This window comes from Rhinatrema bivittatum, chromosome 4 (genome assembly GCF_901001135.1).
Source record: "Rhinatrema bivittatum chromosome 4, aRhiBiv1.1, whole genome shotgun sequence".
NCBI classification, from domain to species: Eukaryota; Metazoa; Chordata; class Amphibia; order Gymnophiona; family Rhinatrematidae; genus Rhinatrema; species Rhinatrema bivittatum.
The window spans coordinates 215,408,723-215,431,802 of record NC_042618.1 but is presented as its reverse complement, the minus strand read 5'-3'; the positions used below and the strand labels follow the sequence as shown (position 1 = coordinate 215,431,802).

Below are 23,080 nucleotides of genomic sequence, written 5' to 3'. Positions count from 1 at the left end.
ACACCTGCCAGCTTGTGCTCCACTCTAGGGGCCAACCCATTCCAGAGAGCCCTTTCCTGCTCAAAGGAAAGGGAACTCTCCCCCAAGGTAGCCGGCCAGCCTATCGCTTAGTACCTGTTGACCCATGTTGAACCACTGTTCACATGACACCATGCTCCACATCACCACGCTTTGAAGGCTCATGCTCCACTCTAGGGGCCAACCCATTCCAGGGAGCTCTTTCCTGCTCAAAGGAAAGGGAACTCTCCCCGGGGTAGCCGGCCAGCCTATCTCTTAGTACCTGTTGACCCATGTTGAACCGCTGTTCACATGGCACCCTCCTCCGCCTCGGCCTTTAAAATTCTCATTTGTATTTCTGCTAACTCCACCAGATTTTAAAAGACCAGCAAGAGCTCACTAGATGCCAATGGAAACATTCTAGGGAGCCCTTTCCTGCACAAGGGAAAGTGAACTCTCCCCTGGGCCAGCCTGTCTTGCCCCTATCAAAACCACTGGGACCAGACTACCTCTGCTCTGCCAGCCTGTCTTGCCCCTATCAGCTTTATGCCACTCTGCCTTGCTGCCATACACCAGATGACTCATTCAGCTCCTTGTGGTGTTCTTGCCACTATCATGGTTCCTCATTGTGTTGGTGCTAGTCTTTCTGCTTGCTATGTTCCCCCTTCATTGTGCTGTAGGATGTTGATGCCACTTGACTTTACACTTTGCCTGTCATGCTGCCTTCGAGGGTTCATGCATCTGTTATCAGTGCTCTCTTTTGAAGCTGTGGTGTGTTTTTGACACTCTCCCTGCTGCTTTGCACCTCTGTTAAAGCACTCTTGCCACTCCTGGTACACCTTTGCCTTTAAATTGCCTTAGGGTATTCATACCACTTTGGTGCCACTTTGCCACAGTCTAAGTACCGTGGAGCTCTTTTCTCGTTCTGATGATTGCTCCTCAGAAGTTTCATCAGACTTGATAAGAAAACTCCAATTCTGCAGCCAAAAATAGGCTGCAAATACTTCCCCCATTGACTTTAATGGGAAATCAGAAAATGAATAAAACTAATCAATGAATTGGTTCCCCCCCCCATGAAACGAATGCAACAAATTTGGGTCCCGGCAAAACGAAAACCGAATCACAACAAATATTTTCCTTCTGCACATCCCTAGATGGTACTATATAATCCTATCGCTATACTCTTCCCCAACACACAAAGGATTTCTACCCATAAAGATTCAGTTGTGCATTTAGTCTGTTGTAGAATCTTTATCCTGTTGGACTCTATGCCATTTTTATTACAGAAATGGATTGTTATTTAAACATATATGGGTAGATATTCAAACATATCCAGTTAAGTGAGTTAGCTGGATAAGACTTATCCAGCTGCATATCTATGCTACTGAATATCCCCCCAAAATTTGCTAGTTAGCTAGATAAGTCTTCTCTGGATAAGTCTTATCTGGTTAAATTTAGTCATGCTATTGAGCAGGTCTAACTTATCCAGTTAAATTGACTGGATTAGTTTGAGTATTACTACTTTTCCGGCTGTTAGCTGGATAAGTATCTCTTCTCTGGAATGCACATATTCCACCCACAACTTATCCGGCTAACTGGCGGCGACTGAATGGGACCAGATATTCAGCCACTGCCACTTAGCCAGATAAGTCCATACCTATCTGGCTATGCAGTGCTGAATATGAACAATTGTAAAGTACTTGTACACATATATTTATTAAATAACATGTATTGCTACCGGACTGTTTTACGTAATGGTAGCGTCAGTCTTCCAAGTGTTCTCTCTCCTTGGCCCCAGTGAAATAAATTGTGAGTAAGCAATGTGTGCCGAACTTCAGCACACATTTTCTTTACTCATGTGCTATAAAAAAAGGAGTTAAACCCTGATGCAGGAAGCTGACAGTAAGCTTCAGTGCTTAGCATGCACAGAACATGGTGTCTATGCATTGTTGTGTGCAAAAAACATGATTTGTGCACAGAAACGTTGTGCCCCTAAAAGCTATGCACTAGGGATGTGCAGACCAAAAGTTTAAGTTCATAAGTCCATAAGTCGAAAGGGGGTCCCATTTGCGGTCAATATGGACATATGGAGAATTCCATAAGTTGAGTCTATGTCCATATGTGCAAATAAAAATTTAAACCCCTCACCCGCCTTAATCCCGCCCCCCCCCCCCAAGACTTACCAAAACTCCCTGGTGGTCCAGCGGGGTCAGGACGCCATTCCTGAACTCCTTTGCAAGGAGCACGTGACGGCGTCACGTCGGAGTGACGCGGCGTCACGTGATTCCCCTCGGGTTCGCTCCCGGACCCCTCGTTGGGCCCAAAAGGAACTTTTGGCCAGCTTGGAGGGGCCCGGGAGCAGAACCGCGATGGTCCACGTGACGTCGGCGTCACGTCCGACTGACGCGGACGTCACATGATTCCCCACGCGTCCGCTCCCGGACCCTCACGGAACTTTTGGCCAGCTTGGGGAGTTTTGGTAAGTCTTGGGGGGGGGGGATTAAGGAGGGTGAGGGGTTTAAATTTTTATTTAGATCAACAATCGCAATTTCCAACGTATTCAACATAGCTATGTTGAATAAGTTGGAAATCCGATCGTTTACGCCTCATCATTTTTTTAAGTTAAAAAAAATAAATAAGTTGCGTTTTCCATTTAAGTTCAAAACGAATGCACACCCCTACTATGCACCCAAAGCATGAGTTAGGAGAAAAAACAAGTGTTAGGAACACAAACATTATGCTCCCAAAAGTGTGCGCAAAACTTCGATTTGGGCACAAAGCACATTTTCTGCACATAAAGGATGATTTATTTGCTAAAATCTGTTTTTTAGGCAGAGATCATACTTTGTGCCCAAATCATGCTTTCTGTAGATTGATTCTGAGCATAGGACTCCTGCACTGCAAACTCTAATTGCAGCCCCATAGGCTAACACTAACCCCATAAACTTTACTCCACCTCCGACCAAGAGGTAAAATTCCTGCATTAAGAAAACAGGAGTTAAGTTTACGCATCTCTCTGGATTGCAGAGTAAAGGCTAATGACTTGATGAAAGCTCTCTCTGTAATGTTTGACCTAACTTACCAGACTGGAATCTACCATGGAAACATCCTCGTAACGCAATAATCGTCCCTGTTGAGAACGGCCTCGAAAGGCCTTGCATTCTGTTGAGAACGGGGTGTTTAGTGTGCCCTTGGGCCTCAGCCCGGACCCAGACCTTCAGGACCGAGCCGAGGGTTGACGGTGGCTCCGCATGGCTGACGGTCTTACCCTCTGCCAGGCTGGCAAGCTCCCAAGGCCAACATCCAAGGGTGTTGGAAGTTGAATGGTCCTCCGACCATTTCAAGCCCTTTCGGACCTGCTGCGAGCAGCATGGCGCAGCAGGCCTGGCCTGAGGTTGAGGGCAGACGGCCTTGACACGAAGACATGACAATGATTGATGCGACGGCATCTAGACGAAGACACATGGCTGATGCAACGGCATCCTTGGACGAAGACAGAAGGATGATGCAACGGCATCCATGACAAAGAACTTGACATCCAAATAGGCAAAACGCAAGGCATGGACATTGGCACTGTCTCTCAGGGCGCCCTACTCAGACCACCCGCGGGTCTGAGTCGCAGACCACCCTGTCCCACTGCGCGCCCTTCACAGCCTTTGCAGGCTGATCATGGACCACGAGGACAACGGGACAGTGCAGGAAAGATCCAGGACATGACTGCTCGAGAGCGCAGGACACAGTCCACCTGCAGGCCACTCCAAGCCGGGAAAGACGTCGTCCGAGGGAGTCCAGCCCACAGGACCAGAAGGCTCAGGAGTGTAGAAGACGAGACGCAGGAACACACATCAGGATGTGGAGGAACATAGCGAGACATCACAACTTGGACCGGGACCTCAGGCAGAACACCAAGACATGAAGACGTGGTAGAAGGCAGACGAGACGAGACGAGGAGCTCCACGAAGACAGAAGACCTTACAAGGCTCTGGCAGGCAGGAGCCTCCAGAGGGAAGTCACCACGATGCAAGGCCCAGACAGACTGACGGAGCAGCCCTTTATAGGGCTGAAGCAGGAAACGGTTACATCAAAGGTGGGGCCAGCACACTTCCTGTGCCTGGCCCTTTAAATCTTGCAGAAAGGTGCACGCCGGCACCTAAGGGAAGCAAGCAGGAAGCTGTGCAGGACCGCAGACAGCAGCCTGAACCGGCATCGATGTGGGAAGAGGCAGGGCTGGGCCTAAACGCAGGCCCTGACGTCAGCAGCGGCTCCTGCCACTACAGGAAGCCCCGAGGGTGCCTCCAGCCGCCAGAAGGATCCCGGGGCTTGCGGCCTAGCGCCGTGAAGATGGCCTCAGCGTGAGGGGTGTCCCGGGCCGCATAAAAGGCTGGAAAGTCCGCGGCTCCGGCCACGGTGAAGAGGAGAAGCACGGGCAGCCTCCGGGTCGCAAGAGGAAGGAAAGTCCACGGCTCCTGCCGCATGGGGGGTCCGACATCGGCAGCATTGCGCTGCGAAGAAAAGGCAGCATGGGGTGAGTAAGCGCAGCCTGCTTGCGGGGAGACCCGCGGAAAGTGCGTTCATAACAGTCCCCCTCCCCCCAAATTTTAGCTTATTCTACCATACTGTAATCCACTGTGAGCAAATGACCAGCCGAGAAAGGCAGAATATAAATATTAAATAAATTAACATGGGATTTGCATGGAGGAGTGCTAATTTGTGCCCACATTTTTTTTACTTTATGTGCACATTTTTTGTATGCTAAACTTCCCATTGCATCAAAAGTTGTACACACAAAATTGTGCACGTAACCACACACTACTATGTATGCACAGTCAAGTACACTCTATTATGTCTGAAATAAAGAATGGAATTTCTCCAGATAACTCTTTAGCAACAGTTTTTGTATGGAATGATGGGCTGTTACCCTGCTGGGCTGGATTTTGATTTTCATGCGAAAAATTATTTTATTTCAGGTTCCTAATTGCTGCAAGGGTTTCTATGGTTCAGAATGCAGTCAGTGTCCAGGTGGCTACTCTAACCCATGCTCAGGAAATGGGCAGGTAAAAACAACCCAGTAGCTGGCCATGAGATTCCTTCCCACGCAAGACACTGGAGTTCAGGAGTCTTTGCTGGCCAGGCTGCAGAGGTCATCATAGAGATAAAGGGGTCCATTTCCAGCCATTGCATGGCCAGCAAAGTTAGCTGGATACACTAATCTGGCTAAATTGGCAGCGATGTTTAGTAGCACCCTCCGCCACCTAAAATATCTGACCATCTTAAAATTAGCCAGAAAAGTTTATCCAGCTTAGGACTGCTCCCCACTCCTAAAGATGTATAGCTATGTTAGCCAGATAACACTGCACTCCGGGATACTCATGGACCACTGCTCACATAGCTGGCTAAAAACGTAGGGCTAGATTCATCGTTTCCTGCGGAATGATGAGCTGCCGTGGTAAAGGGGACAGGGGGGGTGAAAAAAGGGGAGGGGGGAGCTAGTGTGCAGCCGGCTGCATCACGGCGGTGTGGATTTGCCTGCCGAGGTGCGGCTGTGCCGCACACAATCGCCCCCCATAGCGCTACACTAAAGTGTGGTGCTATTTCCCGCTGTACTGCCGGCGGTAATGTCCAAAACATTATCGCCGGCAGCGGTGCCAGTCCCCATTTCCTTATACCCTTCCCAAACTCCTCCCTAACTCCACCCCTTCCCCTAATTTTAATGTTACCGCCACGATAAGACCATTATCGCACGCATTAGGGCGTTATTGCATGCATTAATGCCCTAATGTACGCGATGATGGGTTATTGCACCTTGGAAAATGACCCTGTTAGCCAGCTATATCAGGAGCAGTCAGACTGGTCAGGATTTTCAAAACCTGTTTGGATATACCTGAACTTAGCCGGACAAACCATTTTAAATATTGAGCCCAATATTCTTAGGGAGGCAATAATCGAACTTCTCATATTGGTGCAAATACCACCGGGTCCTTTTTACCTGGTTGGGTGGGGGTGGGGGATGGGAATTCACCAATAATCAAATCAGAGTTGCATGGGTAATTTTGCTTCGATTATTGCCAGAGGTACAAAGAAACTGCGGTTTCTGAATTCAAGACAGCATGGGATAAACCCAAGGGATATCTAAGGGTGTAATGGGAATTGCAAAGCTACCTTAGTTGGGTGGATGGGCACACTAGATAAGTCATGCTCTTTTTCCGCCACCATGTTTATATGTTAACCCCCTGGGGGTCAAGTGAAACCCATTCTCCCATTGCCCCACCACCACCACTGAGGCTTTCAAAAGGAAAGTGTAAAATGTTCCAACCCTGGTGCTGGTCCCTTTGGAGTTAAAAAAAAAAAAAAAAAAAAAGTTACCTCCCTCCACCACCACCCCAGACCTCCTTCCCCCTCACCCCGTCTGATCCCTCCTGACCATTTCTTTGATCTCCCCGGTGTCTAGTTGTTCCTGGAGCATTCCTGAGACCGGCTGGCACCATTTTGAGCATGGCGCGGCCGGAACTAGAGCCAGAGAGAGTGCTCGGGGAATCACTAGACACCAGGGAGATTAAGGTAATGGTCAGGGGGCCAGGTGGGGGTTGAAGGAGGCCTGCAGGGTGGGGTCAACGTTTTTAACTCCAAGGGGGTGGGGTTTGGGACTCAGGAGTGGCACCAGGGTCATAATATTTTATACATTTAAAAACAATTTTTAACACTTTGACTACATCAAGGGGCAGCTGGGGGCAGCAGAGGGAGTCTCACTTGGCCCCTCAGGGGGTTTTTTTTCACTCTGGACAGGAAGCAGTCTGCAGGCCAGATGAGCTCTTTGAAAGATGGCAGCCCTGGGATGTGGGGTTGCCATGCGTGGAGCCCACTTCACTGTGGTATTGTTTTTCTCCCTGGCGGTATTTTACCATTGGGATAAAATGATGTGGGATTTATTAAGCTGCGGTACAAAGTACCACAGGTTAGTGAATCCCATGTGTTGCAGCTTAGTGAATGACTCCTCCCCCTCCCCTTTACTCAAGTACAAAAATACCCGTGTAACTGGCTGTCAGGAAACGTAATGAAAATTGTCCCCCCTTAATATGTACGTGTGGATAAAGGAGAAGGTCATAGACAAGGCCCCTGGCATCACCCAATTCTGCTGCTGGGGAGGGTCATCGGGCATGGGGGACCATTTCTTCCACTGCCCCAGGCAGGGCTGCTTCTTTCACCAGCTTGTGCAAGACAATGTCTGCCTCTAATCCTGCCGGTGTGGGGTGCTGACACACGTTTGATAGGGGAGGGAGGTACATGAAAGGCCATGGGTGGGTAGAGGGCGAGAGGAAGGACCATAGGTGTGTGAGCGGGAAGGCGGCTTGCCACCTTACCCGGTCCAGTTCAAAAAAAGGCTGATCCAGTCCTGGTTTTTCCCATTGCATGAAAGGAGTTGTAACTCTGATTATAACTCTATGCATATGACAACACCGAGAAGAAGGTGAAAAAGTCTAAGAGGCATGCAAAAAAAAATAAAAAAATGAAAGGGATTGAAAAGGAAGGAAAAAAGAAAAAAATGAAATGGAGAAATGTTATAAAAAAAGAAAAGAATGACATATGTAAAAAAACAGAGGGGAAAACATTTTAGTTTTAAAACCAAAAAGATGAATGGAATAGTTTACAATAATAAAAAAATTGACTTTGTGAGTAAGTAAAGTAAATTGTAACAAAATGTACAGCAGAATGGCCACAGAATTTTCTAGCCCTTGCTGCAGAATCTCTCGCTGAGCTGCCACAGGAAACCAGGACGGACAGCAGTGACAATTCATTTCAATGTAATTTCACACTTAGTTCTTATACTTGGCTTTATCATCCCACAGGTGCCATAACTAGCGCGACACTTCACATCCCAAATAACTTAAAGAAGAGTGGAAATATAAAATGAATCCCATACCTGGTACAGGATTACCTGTTCTGCCATGACAGGAGTTAATAATTGACTATTTAGGATGGTCCATGATACAAGGGTTTAAATTCAGTACAAAGAGAAGGGAACTGGGATAGACATATTGAACTCCCCTGCTTCTACAAATAAATACATTTAAAATTCTCTCCATAAGGCAAGAGAAATGTGCTTCTTACCATGTTTATTTTTATCTTTTATAATTCCAGTGTATGGATGGCATGAATGGGAATGGGACTTGCATTTGCATTGAAGGCTTTACAGGATCCAATTGTCAATTATGCTCTAATCCAAATAAATATGGACTTCTTTGCAAAAAAAGTAAGTCGTGACTTCTTTTTTTTTTTTCACCAGCCTGAAGCTTTTTTGTTCAGGTAGAGCAGTATCAGCTGATGAGAGCAGGAGAAAAGGATACTTGGGACCAGACTCCTTTTAAAATCTTCAGGGCAATAAATAACATTTGCTAATTTAATTCCGTGTGTCTCCTGCTACCTGTGCAGACAATGCAAGAGTTCACATAAGCATCTACGGAAAGGACCTGTGTGCACTTTAAAACTCATGTGCTACAGCATCTTTTCTGTTGGTTCAATAAAGGGTACCACAACCTACAAAGATTTGTAAGGTCACATGCATACAGTCCTTCTGATAAAATCAACTTATCAATTTTGCAGTTACTATGAACCATGAACAAAGTAAAGTCTAGTTCCTTCCTTTCAAAAGTTCTAAATCTGACAATAAATAACACTTGGAATAATAATTGAAATATTTGCATGCACTGCCTCTCATACACAAGAGAAAAATCATTATCCCTGGAGATTCACAAATCCAGTAATCATTTGAAGTTCTGCAAACAAGTAAGGACCTGACTAGTCAATTGATTTTTTGCTAAGTCTAGCTAGAATTTAGTTAGGCAGGGTTCAGATTTAGGCATCACGTTTGGTGTAAGCAAGTATAATCATTGGTTCAAATTTTAGATAGGCAGACGTCATATTTTCCACAAAAGAAAGTTTGTGGATTATGGGGGGAGGGTAATTTTGTAATGCCCGCATTGGTGTAGAATCAGCGGGGTACCCAATACCCACAGACTTTCCTTTTGAAAATTATCACTCCAAAGCTACCCACACACATTTACTACCTACTGATATGAGCACATAGTTTTTTGGGGAAAAGTATGCATATAGGGGCAGATTTTCAAAAGCCTAAGGGGTAAATTTTAAAAGGTGCGCAAGTGCGTCTGTGTGCGCACTACCAGGTGTTATGCTCCTGCCCACAAGAAGCGTGTGCAGGTTCTTACCTCTCACAGCCACAGCCAGCCGGGCTGCTGACGCTGCTTCTTTCTCCCTGAATCAGCTGGGGCCGTTTCCACAGCTCTTGCCATGTGGTCTGCTCCTCGGCTGCTGTCTCTGCCTTTCCCGGACGTGCTGCTGCGATCCCGGGACCTTTAGCGAGCAGGCCGTCTCTCCCAGTGCCTGCTTTAGCCCGGGTCCTTGCCCAGCAGGGAAGCCGTCCCTGCCGGTGCCTGCAGTCTCTCACAGTTCCCTGCAGCCAGCACTTCTCTCTGCCGGTGCCTACAGCTCTCTACTCTCCCTGCAGTCTTACCTCTCCTCCTGGGGCTGTCCTCACGGCATGGAGCCGTTCCTGCAGTCAGCCCTTCCCCCGCAGCCAGCCTTGCCTCTCTTTGTTTCTGTCCTTGCAGCTGGGAGCTGCTCCACTGACCTGCCTTCACCCAGCTCCAGTCCAGGGCTGCTCCGCGGTTTCCTTGGGCCCTCCACGTGGCTGAGGACGCCACCAGCTGCCAGCTCTTCTCTCCAGCCTCCTAGGGCGCGAGCGCGCACCTCTTTGCTCCTCTTGAAGGGCCAGCCAGGTGTGGCCCCCTGCTGACCCCTCCCTGGGCGTTGTCCACCTCAGCCCTACTAAAGGGCTCAGCTTTCAGTGTGTCTTTGCCTTCGCAAGGAGTTGGTCACTTCTGAGTTCCTTGTTCCAGGAGATGCCTTGTATTCCAGCCTTCTGCAAGGTCCAGTGTTCCATGTTTCCTGTTGAAGCTTCTTGTCAAGTTGTTCCAGTCCTGATGTCTGCCTGCCATTCCAGTCCTGATGTCTTCAGTGTTCCAGTCCTGATGTCTGCCTGCCGTTCCAGTCTCAAGGTCTGTCTCTTGTTCCGTTCCTGATGTCCATGTTCCAGCCCAGAGGTGTGTCTCCTATTCCAGTATATGTGTTCCAGTCCTGATGTTCCAGATATCCTTGTTCCTGATCCTGATGCCTAACCTGCCTTGTGCTGCCAGGAGAGCAGCGTATATCCTTGCCTTGTGCTGCCAGGAGAGCAGCGTACCTGCTTCCTCTTTCCTGTGCTCTCCCGCTCTCTGCGTGGTCCGCGACCAGCCTTCCAGGGCTGTGTAGGGCGCGCATGGGACAGGGTGGTCTGCGACTCAGTCCCGCGGGTGGCCTGAGTAGGGTGCCCTGAGGGTCAGTGCCCATGTCTTCCTTCAGCCCTCGTTCCTGATTCCACCTCTGTGCATCCAGTACCTCGACCTGAGTCCTCGTCTTGCCTGCGTCCATGTCTATGCATACTGCACCCTGTTCCTGAAGTCCACGTCTATGCCTGAGTCCACGTCTAAGGATCCTGCATCTATGCCTGAGTCCACGTCTATGGATCTTGCACCTCGTCCTGAGTCCACGTCTACGCCTGAGTCTACTTCATTCCTGAGTCTCGTCTGAATCCATGTTCCAGTCTTCGCTGCCCTGGCCTCCATCCGGCCTGCCGCTTCGTGCCGTACCCTGCGGCAGGTCCGAAAGGGCTGGGAACGGTCGGAGGACTGTTCACAAGACCAACATTGCGTTGTTGGGTCTTCCGAAGCGCGCAGGTCCAGAGGAGGGCCTATCAGCCAGTCTTCACTCCAGCCCTGTCCCCGTCCAGCCCATGCTCGGGCATGCCACGCCTCCCACGGCACTTCTTCAGAGCCTCTGGGGTCGAGCCGTGGCCCAAGGACACACATCACCCAGGAGTGGGATCGCTCTCCTAGCGCTCCACAACAACCAGGTGCGCACACATGGACACGCAATTTTATAACATGCATGCGCAGGCGCACAAGGTGCACAATTGCGTGCCGAGCCGCACTGCCTTCCTCCGTTCCCTCAGAGGCCACGCCCCCTAGCCTGACCTTCCCACCCCTTCCCCTAACCCTCCCCCCCCCCCCCCCCAGCCCTACTCTAACCCCCCCGACCTTTGTCTTATATTTTGTGCTTGCAGGCTGCAGGCATCGGCGCAAAAAAGTTGTACAATTGTGCATCCACTTGCGTGCTCCGACCCCCGATTTTATAACATGTGCACACCTGCGTGTGCATGTTATAAAATCAGGCGTTCATGTGCACACGCCAGGTATCACATGCACATGGACACGTGCGTGCAACCTTTTAAAATCTACCCCATACTTTTGAAAATGCAAAAGTATGCTTATAAGTGCAAACTCCTTGCTAATCCCGCCTCTGGAAATAACTGTGCTCACTGTGGGTGAATTTACACACACATCGACCATAAGCGCCTACGGTTTTGTTTTTTTTGCAATTAGAATTTTTTTATTGGATGTTATCAAATAACCAATTCAATAACAAAAGGCACAAAGAGAAATCCAAAATTTTCAGTAAAATTCCCTAACCCACCCACCCCCATTCAAACAAAATATAAACAGTACAGCACATACCCAGAAAATAGCACATGTAATCATCAGGCAGGATAACAAACTGGAAACGTCACCATGAGCACATATAACTAAATGTAGAACCAGATGAAACCTTCCTGGAAGGAAACCTATCATAAAACGATCACTGGATATACATACAAAGGTCAACAAATAAGACATAACAAGAGAACAATGCAAAAGAAGATCACTAAGACAAATATTATGAGACACCCAATCCCTGGGACTGTCGCCATTTAATAAAAGGATCCCAAATGTTTTTAAAAGATGTTAGGCGGTTATGATGGAGGGCTATTAAGTAAGCCAAATGATAATGGTTATACAAGTGATGTATTACTGCTGCTTGGAAGGAGGATGCTTCAGTGTGTTTCCAAAATAAAGCAATTTCACACCAAGCTGCAATAAAAATGTGCTGGTAAAGTCGCTGTTGACATTTAGCAATACCCTCAACCAGTTCGCCGAGCAAGCCTTTTTGCTCTGTACCAAGTGGAGACGGCACACGCTGACGTGCAGAAACACGTATGCGGCGCCATTTGAGAATGGAATCGGGAGAAGCTTAAGCGCTACATTATTTATTCAAGATACATCTGTAATGCGGATGTTGTTGGAATTAACTAATAGTTATTCAGTGTGCTCTCATTTAAGCCCCTGAGGCAGCCACTGGAATGTGGCGAAACTCGGCGTGAGTCGGGCATTTTTAATTAATCACATACGTCTCCACCAATTAAAGATTTGGAAAAAGACCCTTGGACATCTATTCTTTGTTATCCTCACGGGGATAGCAGAGAGAGCATTTACTAGCACAAAGGTAAATGGAATCCCAATCTTCTGCTCTCAAAGTATCTCCTAAATCCAGCTCCAGTGCACACATATGCGAAAATGTATCAGTTATGCGCCCATTAAGGAGACAATAAACTTTGGATACTAAGCCCTTTATCTTATCAACCTGACCACAAAAATTTTCAAACAGTGGTTTACTCTGCTGCATGGGGGAAACTCTCTGTTGTGTCATAATAAAATGCCGAATTTGAGCATATTTTAAAAAGTTCAGCTTCTCCATGTGATATTTAGCAGTTATAGCATAGGGAGGCATGAGAACACTGCAAGTGAATAAATGATCCATTTGAGTGATACCTTGCTCCCTCCAGTTAACAAACGCCTTTGAATGTAGGCACGTGGGAAAAGTCACATTATGAAAAAGGTGTGAGAGATGGAAATAAGAGCTAGTACCAACCAATTTAAATTTCCACTGAAACCACACCCATAAAATCATTTGTAAGGCAAGTGGATAACAGTTCAATGGATACCAAGTGGAACCAGACAGATAGACAAACACTCCTTAAATCCAGATACAGACACCCCACGAAGAGACAAAAACCCAAGATTCAGACATGCACAGAGACATAAACATACCTCACCTACGGGCCGATACAGTACAGTGCACTCTGGCAGAGTGCACTGTTACCCCGCGATTGGACGTGCGTTTTCGACGCGCTAGCGTTACCCCTTATTCAGTAAGGGGTAATAGCGCGTCCAAAATGCGCGTCCAACCCCCCCCCCCCACCCCCGAACCTAATAGTGCCCGCAACGTGCAAATGCATGTTGATGGCCCTATTAGGTATTCCCGTGCGATACAGAAAGTAAAATGTGCAGCCAAGCCGCACATTTTACTTTCAGAAATTAGCGCCTACCCAAAGGTAGGTTTCTCTGGGCACCGGGAAAGTGCACAGAAAAGCAGTAAAAGCTGCTTTTCTGTGCCCCCTCCGACTTAATATCATGGCGATATTAAGTCAGAGGTCCTGAAAGTTTAAAAAAGTAAAAAAAATAGAAAAGATTTTTTTGAAATAGGCCCGCGGCTCGCAGGTCAAAAACCGGAAGCTCAATTTTGCCGGCATCCGGTTTCCGAACCAGTGACTGTCAGCGGGCTCGAGAACCGATGCCGGCAAAATTGAGCGTCGACTGTCAAACCCGCTGACAGCCACCGCTCCTGTCAAAAAAGAGGCGCTAGGGACGCGCTAGTGTCCCTAGCGCCTCTTTTTACTGCCGGCCCTAATTAAAATAAATTAAAATACTGAATCGCGCGCACAGGAGAGTAGATAGAAAACCACAGACAGACAGAGCACTCCCTAGCAGAAGACAGACACACCATACCCAGACAGAGACAGTCAGACAGACCACATCACACACACACATAGATTGCACACACAGATAAAGCACACTAGACACATACACACACGCCATACCACACCCAGACACACAAGCCACACACCACAATGATAAGGGATGGGGAAAAAAAAAACCCTTGAAAAAAATTAGGTGCCAGAGCAGAGTACAACTTCATTCCACCCCGACCAACCTTTTTTCTTTTTGTTTATTGTCACAACGTTTTTCTATTTGTCTCTGTATTTTTCTTAGTTTGCTCATCTATTTTTCCCCATGTTTTCGTTTGCTTATATTACTGTTTTACATATTTTTGCCTTTATCGTCCCTTCCCACCTCCTCCCTCTCTCCCATCCAACTCCTCATTCTCTCTGGCCTCTTTGTGCATTCCCCGCCCCTACCTCATCATTTCTTTTCCCCAGCGGCGGGCAACGGCTGTGATCTCTCTCCCTGGGTAGGGACCTGGCAGCAGAAAAATCTCCTCCCCAGGCTGAGGCCTGAGGGTGGCAGCGCTTCCTGGGTTGTCAAACACCACAGTGGCTCCTTCTATGTCCAGTTCTGCTGCAGAGTAAGCACCTCCCCTGCCCCTGCCTGCTGCAGGTGAAGCAGCTCCTCTCCTTAGCCCGCCAAAAGAGCCACGTGGCTAAGCCATGGCATGCTTATGTCAGCACATTCTGGCAGTCCACCTGCTTGATGAGCTTGCAGTGCCTCCCCAGCACCGAGACTTGGCGTTGTGACTATTTTTTTTACGATCTTGATTAGGCCCCCCCCTCCCTCTTCAGGACTTTTCACACGCCCCAGCTTGCTCTCCCCTGTTATAGAATGTTTTTGAGATGATTTATTGTTTTGCATTTTTATGTTATTTGTTTAGTTACAATGTTACCTTCTTGGACAGTTCACTGTAAAAATAGCTTTCAAATTATTAACTGAAATGAAATTGCTCTACAATAGAAACAGAACAATTTGAGGGAACAATTGGGGGAGCTTGATTAAATTTTTTTAATTTAAAATTTTAATTTAAAAATTGTGACATGACCAGATAAAGGGCCTTCACATGGTAAGAATTAGGTATTAATGTATGTACAGATCTGAGGCCTTTGTCTAGGTCAGCTACAAAAATTTGAGGACAGCAAAGTTCCTACCCTCCAAACCACTCCTTCACAGAGCTCTTCCAATCTCCAATCCTCTCCTTGCAAATTCTATGGGCACCAGGGCTCCGTGCACAATGAGCACAGGGACAGAGTCAAACCATGGCTGCATACTCACAAGTCCCGCATCTCATATGGAGGAGGGAGATTGCTGTAACTGTGAATGCAGTACCACAGGCTGACGCATAAAGAACATAAACATAAAAACATGCCATACTGGGTCAGACCACGGGTCCATCAAGCCCAGCATCCTGTTTCCAACAGTGGCCAATCCAGGCCATAAGAACCTGGCAAGTACCCAAAAACTAAGTCTATTCCATGTTACCATTGCTAGTAATAGCGGTGGTTATTATCTAAGTCAACTTAATTAATAGCAGGTAATGGACTTCTCCTCCAAGAACTTATCCAGTCCTTTTTTAAACACAGCTACACTAACTGCACTAACCACATCTTCTGGTAACAAATTCCAGAGTTTAATTGTGCGTTGAGTGAAAAAGAACTTTCTCCGATTAGTTTTAAATGTGCCACAAACTAACTTCATAGAGTGTCCCCTAGTCTTTCTATTATCCAAAAGAGTAAATAACCGATTCACATTAACCCGTTCTAGACCTCTCATGATTTTAAACACCTCTATTATATCCCCCCTCAGCCGTCTCTTCTCCAAGCTGAAAAGTTCTAACCTCTTTAGTCTTTCCTCATAGGGGAGCTGTTCCATTCCCCTTATCATTTTGGTCGCCCTTCTCTGTACCTTCTCCATCAGGCCCTGAGCCCTGATGTCCACAGGACTGGTGAAGAGGGGATTGGAGCTCAGACATTGGACATCTGCAGAAGGGTGGGGGAGAGGAAGGACATTGGAGATCTGTGGGAGGTAGAGAAATGGACATCTAAGATCTGTTGAAGAGGAATGGATATCAGAGGTCTGTAGTGGAGGGCGAACATTGGAGATCCACATGGGGAGGAAGGACTGAGGGCTGTGTGAAGAAATGGGTATCAGATGTCCATGGGGGGGGGGGGGGGGGACATCGGAGATCCACACTGGGGGCAATGGACATCAAATGTCTATGGGGGGGGGGGGGATGGAGATGGATGGACATCAGAGTTCATGAGGGGGATGGGGAAATGAACATTAGAGGTCGTTAAATGTGGGAGGAGGGAAATGATCATCAGAGGTCCACAGAGGGTCAGAATGGAAGACAATCTGAAATCTGCCATGGGGAAGGATGAGGGAGGTCTGGGACTGGGGCACCGCATGGTACCAACAGTGTTTAGAGGTGGCAAAAACTGAAACCCATCACTGATAAGAATAACCTATCCCCAGATAGTATATGACCAAAATCTGAGCAAAGAAAATGTATGTGATCTGCTGAAGGGCACATGGTGTGTGGTGCTCTTGTGGAAAACCAGGTGGAACCTAGATCCTAATGCTGGCTCATGTCTAACACCTTGAATCAGAAAAAGGCATGAAATCAGAGCAAACCAAAGCTGACTGGCTTGGCAAGGAACAGAAGCATGGCCCCTGTACCACAACTTTTAAAGCCACCTTGAATGCCATGGGAATATGTTTCTGTGCTAGAACTGAAACAGCAACACTTCAGTATTTGTTCCAGTTCACCTCATTAACTGCTGATTTCCTCTTCTTATTACCATGTATGGTTTCTCATCTATAGTATTTTCCTTCTCCACTGTCCATGGTTTCTCATCTATTTTCCTTCTCTGTTGCAGTTTGCCCTTGCGTGCATGGGACATGTGATAACCGAATAGATGGTGATGGGACTTGCTTACCTGGATCATGCAAAAACAGTTATTTTGGGAAATTCTGTGATAAGAAGACTGTCGAATGTGGTCCTCTTATCCTGTACTGTCATGCACATGCAAAGTGTGACTACAGTAGTGAAGCACCTAGGTATGATATGTATTCTCCGCTCATCTCTGATCAACGTCATGGGCACAAAGATTATTGTACCGAGAAATCAAACCGTTACCTCAGCATATTTTATTTTCAGATCATGGTATTTTAAAATTGTGGCTCGACCTTGAGCTAAGATATGATTTCTCAACCTAAGATGAGTGTGCGGTAGTCACTTTGTGGAGACAACAGCTTTTGATTGTGAAATTTTTCTGAAGCAAGAGGTTGAGAAGATGGACACTTTTGGGTGAAAGAAAGAACAGGTAGCTTCATTGCTATCCCCTTTCTCCCCAACATGTTGGACTTGACTTTCAAAGTGGCTTAGAGGCATAAAACCCAGATTTTTTCGTGGAAGTAACACTTTGAAAATCAATTAGGGGGTTGTGTATATAAAAGTAAGCATGTAGCCTGGTTTCATGTGTACTTTTATGCACATTGCAGAGAGGCGATCCAGAGGGTGAAGTTGGCACTTATGCATAAGGAAGGCAATATTCAGTGCTACTTAGCCGGATAAGTTAGGATTTATCTGGCTAAGTAGGGTCAACGGAATATCCGGCCCTGCTGAACAGCCACTACTTAGCCAGATAACTAGGTAACAGGGTCATTCATCAAAATGCGTTATGGTGTTTTAACAGCATAGTGCATGCAATATTAATGGTATCGCATTGTGTGAATGCAAATTTTTCATAGTAGCGGGATTGGGATTAATGAAAATGAGGGGCACTATCACACATTTTTAACAATAGAAATAACTATACCTTTTTTCCTGCCAAAACATGAGAGAGTGAGTGAGAAAGAGAGAGAGACTCTTTATGAGGCTTCTTTAGTAGTTAACTATTTATATCACTATAGGAGGGCCAGCTAATAACTCAAGGTAAGGTGTTTGTGGTGGTTTAGGATTTTGGGGCCAGTTCGACCTGCAGAGTGAGATGTACACCTCGGTAAAAAGATTTGACATCATTTGGAGTGAGGAAAGTCTCACAAAGATGAGATTGCTACAATGTTTTCTCACCCTAGCTTGATAGTACCCTGTTATAGAGTTCATTAAGTTAGGGTGAGAGAACAATGTAGAAATCTCATCTTTGTGTGACTTTCCTCACTCCAAATGACGTCAAATCTTGTCTCTCAAAAATGCCTGTTGAAGTACTATATTTATGGCATTTTGATTAATCTAGGCCTAAGACAGCTACATATATTCAGCTGTGTCCACTGTGCCGCTGAATATGTGGGCTATGTTAGTTGGATAAGTTTATCTAGCTAACTAGTCAAGCTGTACAGTGGCTCAACATCTACCTCATAATGTTTTACTTGAAAACCAAAATTTTCACAAATTACATACATAAAATTACAATATATATACATAAGTAACTTGTACTCATGCACATTCTATTTTATAAACATCAAAAATATGCACATAGTTTTGCTTTCACTTGCACATTTACCTACTCAAAAAAGGTGGTCTAGCGGATTTCCGAGACAGGGCTAAGCAGTATGCACATAAGTTGCTATTTCATAAAAGACTTACACAGGTACATTAGGTAATTATTTGCACAATTTTACATCTGATAATTATCTCACGCAATTGCTATCTGTTGTCAAGTATTGATTAGGTAAGAGGTCTGGGTGAACTGGAGAGAGTTCAAGCTGAAGAACTAGGAGGGTCTCGATGAAAGGACTGCGTGAACTGGTGGAGGATTTGGAAAACTGGTGATTTCAGTTACCTCCGCATGTTTTAAAATATACTGAATTAATGCATATAAATCAGGGTTTTACATGAGCAAGTTGTATTTTTTTTCACATGTAAAATATATGCATCAATGTTTTTAAAATACCGCCCCACTCAAACAGGTCATCAGGAAATTCTTTAAAAACCAGGAATACAGTTGGCTCTGGTAGAATTAGACCTGTGATGAGGAGACACACAATGTACCAAATGCAAAAAGAACAACAAGCCTTCTCTAAAATAAAAACTGAAGAAGTTCTTGAGAAAAGCATTGCAGTATTACCAGAAAAGAGAGAGAAAACACAATGCATGCAGTATTTAAAGATCCATAAGCAAAAAAAAAATCTAATTGAGATGGAAAACTCTGTCAACAGTGGCACTACCGCAAAAAGAAATAGTGAAGTGAATAACAAATCTCAACAAATATCTCACAAGGAGTCCAGGAAATGCAATAACCGTAAAGAGAGTACCTGGAAGGCTATGACCACAAATGCTCATAGTTTGGGAAATAAAATCCCAGATCTGCAGGCCCTAATGGCTGAGGCAGAATTAGACATTGTTGCTATCACAGAAACATGGTTCACAGAATCTCATGAATGGGATACAACAATACCAGGCTACAACTTGTTAAGGAAGGACAGAGAGGATAGAAAAGGGGGAGGTGTGGCTCTTTATGTCAGAAACAACATCCAAGCAACTGAGCTACAAGGAAGTTGGGGTATTGAAGAAGCTCTATGGGTCGACCTAAAAAACGATGACGGAGCATCCATTTATATTGGAGTGGTTTACAGGCCTCCAAACCAAAAGGAAGAGCTGGACAGAGATCTGGTTAAAGACATCCATAAGATAGGTAAGAAGGGAGAAGTGGTGATCGTGGGTGACTTTAATATGCCAGATGTAGACTGGAAAATCCCATCTGCAGAAACTAAAAATAGTAGAGCAATAGTGGATGCCATGCAAGTATCTTTGTTCAAACAAATGGTGTTGGAACCCACGAGAGAAGGAGCTATACTCGACTTAGTGCTCACTAATGCAGATAATGTCTCAGATGTCCAGGTGGGCGCCCACCTCAGCAGCAGTGATCATCAAACGGTATGGTTTAATATCACTAAAATAATAGGGAAAAGAACCACAAAGACCCGAGTTTTACAGTTCAAAAACACAGACTTTGAGGAAATGGGGAACTACCTGGAGGAAGAACTTAAAGGATGGGAGAACGAGAGAGATGTGGATCAGCAGTGGACCAATCTAAAAGGAGCAATCACCAAGGCAACTGCTCTATATGTTAGAAATGTAAAGAAAAGCAAAAGAAAACTGAAACCTATCTGGTTCTCAATGGAGGTGGCTGACAAAATTAAAGCTAAAAGAACAGCATTCAAGAAATATAAAGGATCCCAAAGGGAGGAGCACAAAGAAGAATATTTGTATCAACTGAGGGAGACAAAGAAATTAATCAAGTTGGCAAAGAGTCAAGCGGAAGAGAGGATTGCCAAGGAGATAAAAAATGGTGACAAAACATTTTTCAGATACATCAGCGAAAAGAGAAAGGTCCAAAGTGGTATAGTGAAATTGAAAGGTGGTAATGATCAATGTGTAGAGAGAGACGAAGAAATGGCAGAAATATTAAACGAATACTTCAGCTCTGTGTTCACTAAAGAAGACCCTGGAGAAGGACCATCTCTAAACAACAAGAAACTGGAGGGAAGGGGAATAGATGAAAATCCTTTTACAGTAGAAAATGTGTGGGAAGAACTAAAGAACCTGAAAGTGGACAAAGCCATGGGGCCTGATGGGATTCATCCAAGGATATTGAGGGAGCTCAGAGATGTTCTGGCGGGTCCGCTGTGTGACCTGTTCAATAGATCCCTAGAAACGGGAGTGGTGCCGAGTGATTGGAGAAGAGCGGTGGTGGTCCCGCTTCACAAGAGTGGGAACAGGGAAGAGGCAGGCAACTACAGACCGGTTAGCCTCACTTCGGTGGTGGGAAAAGTAATGGAGTCACTGCTGAAAGAGAGAATAGTCAACTATCTACAGTCTGGAGAATTGATGGACCAGAGGCAGCATGGATTCACCAGGGGAAGATCCTGTCAGACAAATTTGATTGACTTTTTTGAATGGGTAACCAAGGAATTGGATCAAGGAAGAGCACTAGATGTCATCTACTTGGATTTCAGCAAAGCTTTTGATACGGTTCCGCACAGGAGACTGGTGAATAAAACGAGAAGCTTGGGAGTGAGTGCCGATGTGGTGACCTGGATTGCAAATTGGTTGACGGACAGAAAACAATGTGTGATGGTAAATGGAGCCTTCTCTGAAGAGAGAGCGGTTTTAAGTGGTGTGCCGCAAGGATCGGTGTTGGGACCGGTCCTGTTCAATATCTTTGTGAGCGACATTGCAGACGGGATAGAAGGTAAGGTTTGTCTTTTTGCGGATGACACTAAGATCTGCAACAGAGTGGACATGCCGGAAGGAGTGGAGAGAATGAGACGGGATCTAAGGAAACTGGAAGAGTGGTCGAAGATATGGCAGCTGAGATTCAATGCCAAGAAGTGCAAAGTCATGCATATGGGGAGTGGAAATCCGAATGAACTGTACTCGATGGGGGGGGAAAGGCTGATGAGCACGGAGCAGGAGAGGGACCTTGGGGTGATAGTGTCTAATGATGTGAAGACAGCGAAACAATGCGACAAGGCGATAGCAAAAGCCAGAAGAATGCTGGGCTGCATAGAGAGAGGAATATCAAGTAAGAAAAGGGAAGTGATTATTCCCTTGTACAGGTCCTTGGTGAGGCCTCACCTGGAGTACTGTGTTCAGTTCTGGAGACCGTATCTACAAAAAGACAAAGACAAGATGGAAGCGGTACAGAGAAGGGCGACCAGGAAGGTGGAGGATCTTCATCGGATGACGTACGAGGAGAGATTGAAGAATCTAAATATGTACACCCTGGAGGAAAGGAGGAGCAGAGGCGATATGATACAGACTTTCAGATACTTGAAAGGTTTTAATGATCCAAAAACAACGACAAACCTCTTCCGTAGGAAAATAATCAGCAGAACCAGGGGTCACGATTTGAGGCTCCAGGGAGGAAGATTCAGAACCAATGTCAGGAAGTATTTCTTCACGGAGAGGGTGGTGGATGCCTGGAATGCCCTTCCGGAGGAAGTGGTGAAGACCAGAACTGTGAAAGACTTCAAAGGGGCGTGGGATAAACACTGCGGATCCATAAAGTCAAGAGGCCACCAATGAAGAGTGGGTGACTCGCCAGAATGATGGCTATTGACACAATACCCTTACTAAATAAACATACACATGCTTACTGTGACTCCTACATCGCTCTAAGCTTCAACAGCAAGAGGTAATGGAAAAAAGGATTTGCACTCATAAAGAGGGGAGTAGCTGGCTTGTTACGGCGGTTACTACCCCAAACCAAATATGCCTGATACTTCACTTTCAATGCATATACAGCATAGCTCTCTGCTTCAATGACAGGGGAGAAGAATAACTGATACTTCACACATCCAGCAGAGCTCTCTGCTACAACGGCAAAGGAGAAGAAAAAGGGTTCGCACTCAAAACGCGGGGAGTAGCTGGCTTGTTACGGCAGTTACTACCCCAAACCAAATGTGCCTGATACTTCACTTTCCATGCATATCCAGCATGGTTCTCTCCTGCATCGGCATGGGAGAAAGACTGATACATCACGCATTTCCAGCATAGCTCTCTGCTTCAAGGGCAGGGGGAAAAAAAAAAAAAAAAAAACAAAAACTGATGCTTCACGCATATCCTGCATAGCTTCAACGACAGGGGTGAAGAAAAAAAAGGATTCGCAATCACAAAGCGAGGAGTAGCTGGCTTGTTACGGCGGTTACTACCCCAACCAAATGTGCCTGATACTTCACTTTCAATGCATATCCAGCATGGCTCTCTGCTTCTACAGCAGGGGAGAAGGAAAAAAAAAAAAAAAAACCCAACAAGAGCTGTACAACATAGTCTAGGTAAAACAAATAAGCATGGGTGTAGCTTGCTTATCGCGGCGGTTACTGCCCCTACTACCCCTAACTAATCAAGCTAGATATTTCACTTGCATGCAGCTCCATCACTGCTCTCTACATTAATGGTGGGGGTGGAACGGGAATAGAACAAGGAGCTAAGAGTAACAGATAAGAATGAGAGAAAAAATGTGTGAGGCTTGCTGGGCAGACTGGATGGGCCATTCGGTCTTCTTCTGCCGTCATTTCTATGTTTCTATGTAAAATAGGTAAGTTAAGTATGCACTTTCACTGCATTGAAATATGCGCTTTCAATTCATGCATATGCGAATATATTGGGGGGTAGACATACACCTGTTTTAGGTATGCATGTATATAGGGTCATGCAGAGGTGTTTGAAAGCTTCCCTCACTGCATTGTTCAGGTATAACTTTATGCAAGATTAACTTGTGCACACGCTCCGCCAGTCACTCGAAGATTTTCAAAGCAAATTTGTGTGGCAAAAGTACACGCAGAATTTACTGGCATGTGGGCTG

The 23,080-nt window shown here is 46.0% G+C and overlaps 1 protein-coding gene across 1 annotated transcript in view; it reads left to right on the top strand.

Annotated features, from left to right (window-relative positions):
• STAB2 (stabilin 2) overlaps positions 1-23,080 on the top strand; it is a 473,152-nt gene that overhangs the window by 134,722 nt on the left and 315,350 nt on the right. Inside the window, 3 exon segments of the mRNA XM_029599680.1 lie at positions 4,965-5,051; positions 8,134-8,245; positions 16,649-16,829. Of these exon segments, the coding sequence (XP_029455540.1) occupies positions 4,965-5,051; positions 8,134-8,245; positions 16,649-16,829 (380 nt within the window).